The 13,956-nt window shown below is 35.5% G+C and overlaps 1 protein-coding gene across 1 annotated transcript in view; it reads right to left on the bottom strand.

Moving 5' to 3' along the window:
• Window positions 1-503: 503 nt before the first annotated feature.
• Window positions 504-13,956, bottom strand: part of COL4A1 (collagen type IV alpha 1 chain) — a 364,281-nt gene continuing 350,828 nt past the window's right edge. Inside the window, exons 51-52 of the mRNA XM_053707784.1 lie at window positions 9,730-9,902; window positions 504-2,371 (exon numbers count right to left, since the gene is read on the bottom strand). Of these exons, the coding sequence (XP_053563759.1) occupies window positions 2,290-2,371; window positions 9,730-9,902 (255 nt within the window). The 3' untranslated portion in view covers window positions 504-2,289. The remainder of the gene's footprint in view (window positions 2,372-9,729; window positions 9,903-13,956) is intronic.

Here is a 13,956-nt window from a genome sequence, read left to right as displayed (position 1 = left end):
AACAAATTTCATACTTACAAATTGTGCTAATTACAAAAGGAATATTCAGATAGAGGGGTGTATAATATCCCACTATTTTTATAAAATCACAATACTCACATTGGGAATAGCATCTTTTGCGCCACCTCACTCCACATACTATTTCTTAACTATTGGGATAACAGTTTTAAGGTGAGCAATTATTCCCCACCAATCTCGCAGTCTACTCCATTTACTAATTTTGACATTTAATTATTGTTAATGATAATGAACAGAATATGAAAACTAAAATGAAAGAATTACAGTGAAAAGGTACAAGAATAATGCACTGTTTGATTATGGTCAGCATTAAATCATTATCGTGGTAGATGCGAGAACCAGAAAAGTAGCTATGAATAAAAATAATTCCTTTTCTGAGTGTTCAATTCATATTACATGTTTATAAATAAAATCAATAACTTGCTTTTTCATAGAATGTTAACTTATTTTAGTTGTTTGTTCGGAAATGTTTTATGAATCAACAATTAAAAAACACAAATATTTTTATTATGACAAGGAAATCTGTATAATATGCACAAAAAGACACAAATAAGTATAAAAGTGATTTGGTATTTCCATTAAAAAAACAACTTATAAAATAAGAAGGCACATAGGTGATAAGGAACCGAGTAGCATAAAAACATCTAAGAGTATTGATTTTAAGTGGATGAAAATATTGTGAGGCTATTACAACAAGTACTATAATGTGTAATTAGTAATAAACAAACAAGTTTTGAATACTCCCTTGAGAATATGCAAAGTAATTAATGTATGTCTTGACCAGAATCATCACATCACATATAGTACATTCTGTATGTTAATTATGTACATGCAAATAATAAATAAAGTCATGTTTGGTCCCAAGACAAAAGGGAAATAAGGAAGTTTTTTTAAAATACTTTTTTTTGTGTGTGTTATCGTTTGTGACTTTCTATGATTCTGGTATTTTATTAACTGCTAATCATGTACAACAAGATATTTATCATTTAATTTATGAAATGTATTTTTCCTCCTTCTACCACAGTTAAAAAACATTCAAAAGACAGTTGGGTATATTTTGATGTCACACATCCACATACAAATAATTTTCCTAATGTTGAAATAACTAAAGATAAATGTTTTATCATATACAATATGAAAATATATTAGCTTTGATTAACTTCTAAATAATTTTGGTAGCTAGGATTAGAAATGTATTAGAAAATGATTTTGCCTTTTTTTCTGGTTATCTGATTATAAATATCGATTCTATCGCTTAAGTGAATGCAGCAATGTCTTCAGGCAAATATGTCAGCATCAGCCAATTATTTTTATATATTCTATATTATCACATGAAAGATCAATGCTTATCAGTAAGTTACCTTTCATGTATATAGAAAAGAATAAACTTGGGCTTGGTAGAAGTTAGAGAGATATTTGTTTTGTTTTTTCTTTCATTTTTTTTTCCATTGTTCGTCACTGTAAACAGTGCCTAAAATATTTAATAATATTTTATAAATTAGAAAAAAAATTGCTTTTGTTCTTTACAGTTTTCTTTTTTTTAAAAAAAAAACCTAAGATTCTTGGGGAGACAGTGTTATATATTTTGGATCATATGAACTTATAGTTCTAAAATATTTTCACTTAAAATGTACCACTTGAAATATAAAGAGACTCTCTCTAAACAATATTTCTCTTATGATTTTAGAAAATTAAAAAAACAGTATAGCAATGATATGCAGTGGGTTTAAACCAAAAACCATGATTTGATCATTACCAAACTCAGCCTAATTAATAAACTGCATAGTCAATTTTCATTTGCTGGCTATGAATATGCACATATATGTTTCACTTTACACAGGCACATGAAAACATTTAGTAGTTAACACAATTATACAATGATTTCAACAAATATTTATATTTCTCAATGACAACCTAAATTATAATACAAAAAAGGAGTCTAACAGCCTAAGGCATTGTATATCTCCTAGCACCTTTTGAGTTAAGAAATCAACTTTTGCTCCATTATAAAATCAGTGCATCTTGTTACATACTATATTTTTATTATATTTTTATTTTTAAGAAAGTGCCATTTCATTTTAATTGATGCTGGTCTTCATGATTTTGTTCTTCTTTGAGTATGACTTAACCAGTAATAAAGTTTAAGTGATGCAAGCTCCTATACAGCACTTTACTGCTATCATATTGTACAATAGTGAGGTACATGGATAAATTATTTGTAGATTTTTCATGTTAAACAAATAGCACCAGACTTTTACAATTTCAATTTCATTATGTCCTTCTCATGCACACTTGACAGCGGCTAACATGTGTTCGTAGATCTCCGGCTTTCAATGTTGATGGTGTTGGTTTTCTGCAATAGTAAAAAAAAAAGGAAAAATAAATACTATCCATCTATTTTATGTTAAATGTACATAATATCAGGAGTTACAAACATTAATATAGTCTGCAGGTTCAATACAGTATCTTTGTATTATTGAAAACTATGTATATTCAAATTATTTTCCACTCTGGCGACTTTAAAAATTCAAACATATAAACTATTTTCAAACAAATGGAATAGCCTCTATCTATTTAAAGAAAATGATATCATATTCAACTATAAAAAATGTGAAATAGTAATATATATATATTTTATTTAATTTAAAAAGGAAAATTAAAAGACATTGCTCCTTAAAATTACATAAGTCTATAACATTTTAGGAAGAGTAAGTCTACTAGTAAAGCCCAAAATATCTATTTCTTTCAGTGTAAAACATTTTGCAGTCTTCCTACTAGCAAACTGTATATGTTTGTGATATGTAAAGGGACAGTCTACTCCAGAATTTTTATTGTTTAAAAAGATAGATAATCCCATTATTTCATTTACTGAACCCAAACTGCCATAGTCCCCAAATTGCCATATGTAATTTTTATTATTTTACCTCCCATGCAGACCCCTCATCTCAATATCTTGCTTCACATTCCATACACTGTACCTTTCTTTCCTTACTTCCTGTGATTTTTAAACTCTCTGATTCTGTCAAGAATTTGTCAAGATATGTTAGTGTTTGTGTGCATTCATATCTTGTCCCTTACTGTTGATAGAGAGCAACCTGAGAATGCCATACAAAAGTTCCATCTAGCTTACTTGAAATGCATTTCATTAAATTGTATTTCTTAAATTTATCCTTATGCTAACAATATACTCGCTTAACTATGTTTGGATTTAGACCATCACAAGAACTGTGTAAATTGGTTTGTATGAGCTCTTTGTAGCGTTTTCAAACTGAAAGCCATTGCAATTGACTTGCAAAATTGTTTTTCACATGGTTTTCAGAGTCTTCTCACCACAGCACCCCAGTACTTCATGGGGCCAGTACAACAGTAAACCCTTCTGAGATTAATACAATATCATTGAAGTCCATGGATGAGAAAGAGGGGGCATCCCTAGCTTTTGCACATCTGGAGTCTGACCTTGGGGATAGGCAGTAAAACTGTACATAATTCAGCCCCTTTCTATTGCAAAGAAGTAAATCTCAATTTCTCAATTTACTGTATGGATATCACATGATCTGCAGCAAAATGGAAGTGTTATTAGCAAATAGACACTTGGTTTAGAGAAATAAATATGGGAAGGCCCAGAAACTATTCAACCAAATATAAAATCCTACTCCCATGAGACCACTTACTTTAAAGAAAAGGCAATGTTTCAAATTATGAGGCACTAGATACTCTCAATGGCATGTGCCAATGTAAAAAGTGCAATTCCTAAACTATTATACTCCAGGAAGTAGTGTAATAAAGGCGAAGTTATCTAAACTTTTGTCTCTTTCTTGACAAAAAATTCAATTCATACATCCATGAGAAATCTAAAGTAAAATAGAACAGACTCTTCAGCATTTTGGTTGCCATGACCTTTTTTAAAATCATATGAGTGATGAAAACTGGTAAACATTTAATATACTAGACAAAGAAATAAAATGGATTGGAAGCTTTGTCTTTCTCTCACAAAAGGTTGAGTGAAAGTCAACACAAAGCTAAGACCTCAAATAATAAAGAGCAGAATCTTTCTCCAAATGATATGTCACATGAACCAGTAGGCATCATACGCTTAATGTACAAATGCCAGTTATGTATCCCTCTAGATACTTGCATTAGAGTTAAACTATGTGGAGCACATTACAACTATAATTATATATTATATTTCCTTTTCTTCAATAATATAATATTCATAAAATGTTATTCATTTTGGACTTGTCACCCTAGAAAATCCTTTGATGTCCATGTACAGCACTCTTTACCCAATTTGTTTAGTAGACATGGCCAATGAAAAGAGCTAACTGCATAAGGTCAGTTTTAACAATATGATCAGATTAGTTGCCTATCTAATCTGCAGTAATACATTTTGCACAAAGAGTGATTTATTTATGCAGTAGAGGGCAAAGGCTACTAAGGAATTCAAGAATGCATGCAATATGCATAACTCTCATAACTCTCATAAATTAAACTTATAATTTATAAGCAAATATGGATATGTTTGTTTCTATGTTTCTAATACAACCCCAAATTCAAAAAAGTTGGAAAATGCAAAAAAACTAACAAAAAGAGTCATTTGAAAATTCGATCCACCCTGTACTATATTAAAAACTCATTATTAGCACATTATTTGATGTTTTACTTTGTGAATTTAATGTATTTTTTTTTAAATATACACTCATTTCAAATCTGATGACTGTAATGAGTTCCAAAAAACTTGGGACAGGGGCAATTTAGGACTAATAGGGATGTGACAAGTTGAAATAAGAAGGTAATGTGACACAGGTGAGGCAATCATGTAATCATAGTATATAAGGAGCCTCCAAAAAAGGCCTAGTCCTTCAAGAGCAAGGATGGGCCGAGGCTCACCAATCTGCCAACAGATGCGTCAGCAAATAAGCCAACACTTTGAGAACAACATACCCCAAAGACAAATCAGAAGGATTTTTGGCATTTCACCTTCTACAGTGCACAATATAATTAAAACATTCAAGGAATTTGGGCACATCTCGGTGCTTAAAGGGCAAGGCCGAAAACAACTTCTGAATGCGTGTGATCTCTGATCCCTCAGACGCCACTGTCTCAAAAATCATCATTAGTCTGTAATGGATATCCTGACATGGGCTCGCGAATACTTTGGTAAACCTTTGTCAGTCAACCATATTCGCAGCTGCATCCACAGATGCAGGTTAAGGCTTTACTATGCAAAGCAGAAGCCATACATCAACACTGTCCAGAAGTGGCGCCAACTTCTCTGGGCTCAGTCTTATCTGAGATGGACAGTAGCACAGTGAAATCGTGTTTTGTGGTCTGACGAGTCAAATTTTTAAATAGTTTTTGGACAAAACAGCCGTCGTGTTCTCTTGGCCAAAGAGGAAAAGGACAATCCAAGCTGTTATCAGTGTCAGGTCCAAAAGCCAGTGTCTGTCATGGTATAGGGGGTGTAAGTGCCCATGGCATGGGTAACTTGCACATCTGTAAGGGAACCATTAATGCAGAAAGATATGTATACATTTTGGAGCAACATATGCTGCCATCATATGCTGCCATCCAGACATAGTCCCTGCATTTTCCAGCAGGACATCGAAACCACTTTCTGCCCAGATAACAAGTGCATGGTTACATAGGCAGAGAGTGAGGGTGCTAGCATGGCCTGCCTGCAGTCCTGACCAGTCTCTGATTGAAAATGTGTGGTGCATTATGAAGCGCAAAATAAGGCAATGAAGGCCCTGTACAGTTGCGCAGCCGAAGACAAGACCTGCATAATGGATGAATGGGCGAAAATTCTGTTTGCTAAACTTAACCAACTGGTGTCTTCAGTTATTAAAAGAAAAGGTGATGTTACACAGTGGTAAACAATCGACTGTCCCAACTTTTTTGGAATGTGTTGCAGGCATCAGATTTGAAATGAGTGTATATTTTAAAAAATACATTAAATTCACAAAGTAAAGCATCAAATAATTTGTTAATAATAGGCTAGATTACGAGTTTTTGTCGGTAATGGTGTGCGGTGTTAACGAGCATTTTCTTCTCACCGCTAACTTAAGACAACGCTGGTATTACAGGTTTTTTTAAACCCTGCGTCAGCCGCAAAAAAGTGAGCAGAGAGCAAAATTTATCTCCACATCTCACCTCAATACCAGCATTGCTTATGGTAGCGGTGAGCTGGTAAAATGTGCTCGTGCACGATTTCCCATAGGAATCAATGGGGGAGAATCGGCTGAAAAAAAACCTAACACCTGCAAAAAAGCTGCGTTCAGCTTCTAACGCAGCCCCATTGATTCCTATGGGGAATTACATTTATGTCTACACCTAACACCCTAACATGAACCCTGAGTCTAAACACCCCTAATCTTACACTTATTAACCCCTAATCTGACGCCCCCGACATCGCAGACACCTGCATTTTATTATTAACCCCTAATCTGCCGCTCCGGACACCGCCGCCACCTACATTATCCCTATGAACCCCTAATCTGCTGCCCCCAACATTGCTGACACCTACTTTTTATTTATTAACCCCTACTCTGCTGCCCCCAATGTCGCCGCCACCTAACTACACTTATTGACCCCTAATCTGCCGCCCCCAACGTCGCCACCACTATAATAAAGTTATTAACCCCTAAATCTAAGTCTAACCCTAACACCCCCCTAACTTAAATATAATTTAAATACATCTAAATAAAATTACTATAATTAACTAAATTATTCCTATTTAAAAGTAAATACTTACCTATAAAATAAACCCTAATCTAGCTACAATATAACTAATAGTTACATTGTAGCCATTTTAGGATTTATTTTTATTTTACAGGCAACTTTGTATTTATTTTAACTAGGTACAATAGTTATTAAATAGTTATTAACTATTTAATAACTACCTAGTTAAAATAAGTGCAAATTTACCTGTAAAATAAACCCTAACCTAAATTACAATTACACCTAACACTACACTATAATTAAATTAATTACCTAAACTAACTACAATTAATTACAATTAAATTAAATAAACTAAAGTACAGAAAAAAAAACACTAAATTACAGAAAATAATAAAATATTTACAAGAATTTTAAACTAATTACACCTAATCTAATCCCCCTAATAAAATTTAAAAAAAAAATAATAATAAAAAGCCCTACCCTATACTAAATTACAAATAGCCCTTAAAAGGGCCTTTTGCAGGGCATTGCCCCAAAGTAATCAGCTCTGTTACCTGAAAAAAAAATACAATACCCCCCCCAACATTAAAACCCACCACCCACACACCCAACCCTACTCTAAAACCCACCCAATCCCCCCTTAATAAAACCTAACACTAACCCCTTGAAGATCACCCTACCTTGAGACGTCTTCACCCAACCGGGCAGAAGTGGTCCTCCAGACGGGCAGAAGTCTTCATCCAGACGGCATCTTCTATCTTCATCCATCCGGAGCGGAGCGGGTCCATCTTCAAGCCATCCGACGCGGAGCATCCTCTTCCATCCGACGACTAACACTAAATGACTGCGTCCCTTTAATACCGATTGGCTGATGGAATTCTATCAGCCAATCGGAATTAAGGTAGAAAAAATCCTATTGGCTGATGCAATCAGCCAATAGGATTGAGCTTGCATTCTATTGGCTGTTCCAATCAGCCAATAGAATGCGAGCTCAATCATATTGGCTGATTGGATCAGCCAATAGGATTGAACTTCAATCCTATTGGCTGATTGCATCAGCCAATAGGATTTTTTCTACCTTAATTTTGATTGGCTGATAGAATTCTATCAGCCAATCGAAATTGAAGGGACGCCATCTTGGATGACGTCACTTAAAGGTACCGTCATTTAGTGTTAGTCGTTGGATGGAAGAGGATGCTCTGCGTCGGATGGCTTGAAGATGGACCCGCTCCGCTCCGGATGGATGAAGATAGAAGATGCCGCCTGGATGAAGACTTCTGCCCATCTGGAGGTCCTCTTCTGCCTGGATCGGATGAAGACTTCTGGCCGTCTGGAGGACCACTTCTGCCCGGTTGTGTGAAGACGTCTCAAGGTAGGGTGATCTTCAAGGGGTTAGTGTTAGGTTTTATTAAGGGGGGATTGGGGGGGTTTTAGAGTAGGGTTGGGTGTATGGGTGGTGGGTTTTAATGTTGGGGGGTATTGTATTTTTTTTTCTAGGTAATAGAGCTGATTACTTTGGGGCAATGCCCCGCAAAAGACCCTTTTATGGGCTATTTGTAATTTAGTATAGGGTATGGCTTTTTATTATTTTTGGGGCTTTTTTATTTTATTAGGGGGATTAGATTAGGTGTAATTAGTTTAAAATTCTTGTAATTATTTTATTATTTTCTGTAATTTAGTGGGGGGGGTCGTACTTTAGTTTATTTAATTTAATTGTAATTAATTGTAGTTAGTTTAGGTAATTAATTTAATTATAGTGTAGTGTTAGGTGTAATTGTAACTTAGGTTAGGGTTTATTTTACAGGTAAATTTGTACTTATTTTAAATAGGAAGTTATTAAATAGTTAATAACTATTTAATAACTATTATACCTAGTTAAAATAAATACAAAGTTGCCTGTAAAATAAAAATAAACCCTAAGATAGCTACAATGTAATTATTAGTTATATTGTAGCTATTTTAGGGTTTATTTTATAGGTAAGTATTTAGTTTTAAATAGGAATAATTTATTTAATTGTAGTAATTTTTTTCCAATTATTTTAAATTATATTTAAGTTAGGGGGGTGTTAGGCTTAGGGTTAGACTTAGGTTTAGGGGTTAATACATAATATAGTGGCGGCGACGTTGGGGGCGGCAGATTAGGGGTTAATAAAATTTAACTAGTGTTTGTGATGCAGGAGTGCGGCGGTTTAGGGGTTAATATATTTATTACAGTGGCGGCGATGTCCGGTCAGCAGATTAGGGGTTAAAAAATTTATTTAAGTGTTTGCGATGTGCGGGGGGGGCCTCGGTTTAGGGGTTAATAGGTAGTTTATGGGTGTTAGTGTACTTTTTAGCACTTTAGTTAAGAGTTTTATGTTACAGTGTTAGCCCATAAAACTCTTAACTACTGAGTTTTAAATGCGGTAGGAGTCTTGACAGGAGAGGCTGTACCGCTCACTTTTTCCAAGACTCGTAATACCGGTGTTAGGCAAATCCCATTGAAAATATAGGATACGCAATTGACGTATGTGGATTTGCGGTATGCTCGAGTCGCAGAAAAAAAGTGAGAGGTACACCTGTACCTGGCAGACTCGTAATACCAGCGGGCGTTAAAAAGCAACATTGGGACCTCTCAACGCTGCTTTTTAAGGCTAACGCAAGACTCGTAATCTAGGCGTATGTGTTTTCAATATAGTACAGGGTGAATTGAATTCTAAAATTACTCTTTTTGCTTGTTTGTTTTTTGAATTTTCCATACTGTTTCAACTTTTTCGGAATTGGGGTTGTAAAGTATCAATCTTAAAACTGTGATTGTGCAATGTATAACCTGCAAATTTTAGAACAGCTACAGAGGAAAAATAACTACTGAACAGCTTTGCATCAGTTAGCATCAGAGCATGGGATATGGGTTCTGGGATATACTGTAGGTCCTCTATGATAACTTCTCTATGATAGGCTCTTATTTTGCCATATTAAATTGTGTACTATTATTCTCCATGGGAAATATAATATTTCAACAACAATTGAACTGTTTTGTTTGACTAAACTTACTTGAACATTTCATTTCTCTCTATTGTTGCAAGCCAGAAACTGTATGTATTAGCATAGTAATTGCAGGTTCCTCGTCCATGGCACTCAATAAATGGCACGCTACGGAACTCTTCCAGACAGGATCCAGGTGATGCCAGAGCCTGTCCTGAACCCTCTGCACCAGCACTAGTTTGCTGTAAACAAATGAAACAAATATGAGAACATCATTTTTTATTTTATAAAAATAAATTAATAAGATATAAATAAGATGGCTACAACAAATGTAAAATATGGCAATTAAGATTTGCATTTTACTTTTAACCATCTTTATTTAAAACCAATTAAAGGGAAATTGACACACAAATTTTAAGCCACCTGGTGATGCATCTACATATCTGAAAATAATTTTGAATAACACAGCTTTATTTTGTCAAATGAGTATATTGTTTTGCTTTTTCTTTTCACTGTTTTTCTTGTTGCCACAACTAATACACATGTATAAGATTTGAGCATGAATTGTTGTTTGTACATGTACATGTTAAATGAAGAGCTCAGGGTAGCCTTGGTCACTTCTCTTGCTTTAAAGGGATATGTTACCCAAATGCAGAACCACTTGAAAGTGATGCAGGATATCTATAAACAGCTGACTAGAAAATATCACATCTCTATATAAAAAGGAAGATATTTTACAAGTATTCAATCAGAAAACCTGTCAAGGCACCTCCTCAAATTAAGGAAGTTTACTATGAAATCTCGAACTGATGATGCAAATTGTCTGCTGCTGTTCTTTTCTTTTACCATCCAGATAACAATAAAGAAGAGTAGCTGAGTATAACTGCTCATAGAGCACTTATTCTTTTGAGCAAAAGAAAGTTTAAGTGTATGTGTCATAAACTGGGCTCTTGTTCAAGGGGCAAAGCCATGATGGAATAGCCCTAGTAATGGATCAGACTGTTGCTTGCATAAAATCCATAGTGATGCAGATTATATAACAGATATTTACGTTTGCACTGAAGGAGGTATTTGTACAGAAGTGGGTGTAACACTGAAACTGAAGCAAGGAGGAAAAAGGAGAGACTAACCAGCCATGCATTCAGTCACAGGTTGAAACAGCAGATGGAAGATGTGCACTTCTCCTTTTGTTATATTTATATGTTGCTGTTAGTGTTGAGGCTACACTCACCTGCCTCTCCTCTCATCCTATCTAGACACTAATTATGAATGTCCGGGGGACATTTAGGTTAATGGCTATAGGACATTGAGCCTAATGTGGATATATGGCTGACAGAAGGGCTACAAGGCAGAGGATGTGATATGATGTGTATTGGGTTGACAGAGCATCTGGTCTGATGTGAATATGTCAGCATAGGCCTTGTAAAGGGCCTGCAGAACAGGATCTGATCATAGTTTTTAACTCTAAAGAATATGTTTTGACTCTTAGATGGGGTGCTCTTGACCTCCTTATGCTCGGGTACTGTATAAACTGTAATTCCACCCATATACTGAAAACTAAATCTGTACTAAATCAGGATTTAGTAACTACAGATTATGCACAAATATGTATCTGAGCTCAGTCAGTAGTTATTAGTTGCTTAACCTTGAGTTTGCATGAAATTAAATAAAATGAAAACCAAGGACCTTGTGCACAATTCCTCTGACAATTGAAAATTCTAAAGGCATTTCTAGTAATTAAATGTCAGAACTAAACAGTAGCATCCTGTGACATCAAACATTGTATTTTGCTACCACTGACCCTTTACATTGCAAAAGGTTTCTAGATACATGCTCTACAAGGAGGTCAAACAGTTGTAAGTCCACAGCAACTCTGGAAGCCAAGTCTAAGTTTAAAGGATGCATATGGACACATGAAGAAACATGTGTGTTTTTTTCCCTCTGTTATAGGTCTTTCCCATTTGTTTGATGATCCTGTCCGAATCCTGTTTTTGTTTTTTTGAAAATAATTTTTTTATTGAAGTTAAAGCATATATCATCACAACAAGGACTCGCCCTACGGCCAAAGTTACAACAGAGAAAGTAATACATTGTCTATAGAAAAGCAATATTGAGAAAACAATATGCGCATAAAGCAATAGAAAATACATTTCAAATCTGATTATGAAGATAGACAGTATCTTAGGCGAGATGAAACAGAACTTCATTTTATATTATTATGTCAGCGTATGAACTCCACAATCTAATAATATTTAATCTAAAACCAAAATACCAGCCTGTGGAGGGTTAGCATAGAAATCAGCCACTCTTGGGCCGAGATATACAGGGGGAGGGGGATATTCAGCGGGTAAGCACCGCTATACGCATAGGGAAAGGAGGTGGGGGGGGGGATGGAGTCATATATAAATGTAAATAGCATATGATATTTGGTGTGGATTATAAGCGCCCATTAGTCTTCTTAGGAGTATATAGTGGAGTAGAGTAACATTCCCAAACCCAAACAATACAAATATAAACTGCAAAGGAATGTATATATGTCACAATAGTAGCAGTTTACTTAGGTGCTCAGGACTGGTCTAAAGAGTAGCGAAACAGGCATAATGTGATCTTATCTAATCAATGCGTAGCAAACTTGCCCACTAATTATAATGGAGCGTGATAAAGAATATACATTTCCAAATAACATTTGAGAAGATAAAAAAACTGTTTGGGGACGATAAGATACATTTGATCGTGTAATAAACACATTACATTAGTAGAACATGTCATAACCTGCAAGGAGGTAAGGCCATTTATAGAATCCCTTTAGTATTAATATATAATAGAACTAAATAGGTTATCTTCTGGGCCTATATTATAAGAGTGTGACGTAATGTCATCTGAGCATTTATAAGCACTAACGAGTGTATGAAAGACATAATACCAAACATTGCGAACAAATAGCTAAACAATATTAATAGAACACAAATACTGAACATGTGTGAATATCTAAACTGTGAAATTATCTCATTTCAGGTCTAAACAATGGTGTACTACCCCAACAGGCTGCTGCTTATCCTTGCAAATAAGCTATCTACTGTTTGAATCTACCTTAGACCTCAAAACCTTAAATAACAGGGCTTGTGAGAAATTTGTATATACAGTTAAAATACATTGCTTTATGCAACATCATATGGAAGTATAGATATAGAGTAGTTCCAATTACTGCAGTCTTGAGAAGTTTTAGAAGGCAATATATAAAGCCATATTGTAGGGTACACAGCATATTAATGTCTCACTATTCCAGGATATCTAATTACATTTTAGCTCATATACACTAGTTATTAGGAAGAGTAAAACAATCAAGATAAAGCACCTGTAGGAAACACTGACATGTTTAACTTAGAAACAGTAAGTGAGTGATTCATTAGTAATCACACATATGTAATACTGGTCTCATATGCCCATATAGGAATAATAAACTTGCGGGTATCAACAGGGCAAAATAATTTCATAGTCAGTAATGACATAAATAGCTGATGGGGTACAGCCATCTTTATAACGGGGCTTAGGTGGAGATTTTCAATTTAGTCTTACCAATTCCGGACTAAAGTCTCTTAATGTCAAGGTCTCTATTGAGGAACTTTTAGGAGTGAGGTGCCTCATTTACATTTTCAGTGTCCAGACCTAAAATGCAGGCATTATGTCGCGTGGAAGCCCTAACCGACTCCATCTTTATGGCGTGCTCGGGCAGATCTCAAAATGAGCGGCGATCTGTTTCGCCATCGCTCATCAGCAGGCTGTACTCTCTGTGAAAGTTTGGCTCCCCTCTCCTCCAAAATATATCCCCCAAGTGTGGGCAGAGGATCAGTGGGCTCTGGTCTCAGTGTAAGTGAGAAGGAGCCGCTTTTGGGTATAATGACATCCGGTGTCTCCATCTTGCCAGAATTCAGCGCCGGGACTTTAGCTTCTAGGTCAGGTGGGCTTGCGTAAGGCATCGACAATGATCCGAGGCCGGTAAGATATACCCCCTTCTTCCTATCTAGTGGCGGTATAGTATCGGAACAAACGGAAGGTGTAGAGGGATTAGCGGCATCACTCAGGGTATTACTGGAGCAATCCCTTTGGCACTTTAGGTCCAGCAGTCCTCTGTTGTCTGCCATTTCAAAAGGGTCAGCCGCAAACTGCTGAGTCTCACCAAGTAGACAGTCCCCAGTAAATACTTCAGAAGTAGGTGAAGCGGGTGTGACTGCAAATGTCTGCGCCGGTCGGGCCGGGTCCTCTCCTGTTGTTATAGGTTGCTTTGATGTAGAGTGA

The sequence above is a fragment of the Bombina bombina genome, chromosome 3 (genome assembly GCF_027579735.1).
Source record: "Bombina bombina isolate aBomBom1 chromosome 3, aBomBom1.pri, whole genome shotgun sequence".
In the NCBI taxonomy this organism is placed as follows: Eukaryota; Metazoa; Chordata; class Amphibia; order Anura; family Bombinatoridae; genus Bombina; species Bombina bombina.
This window is presented reverse-complemented; position numbering and strand designations above follow the sequence as displayed.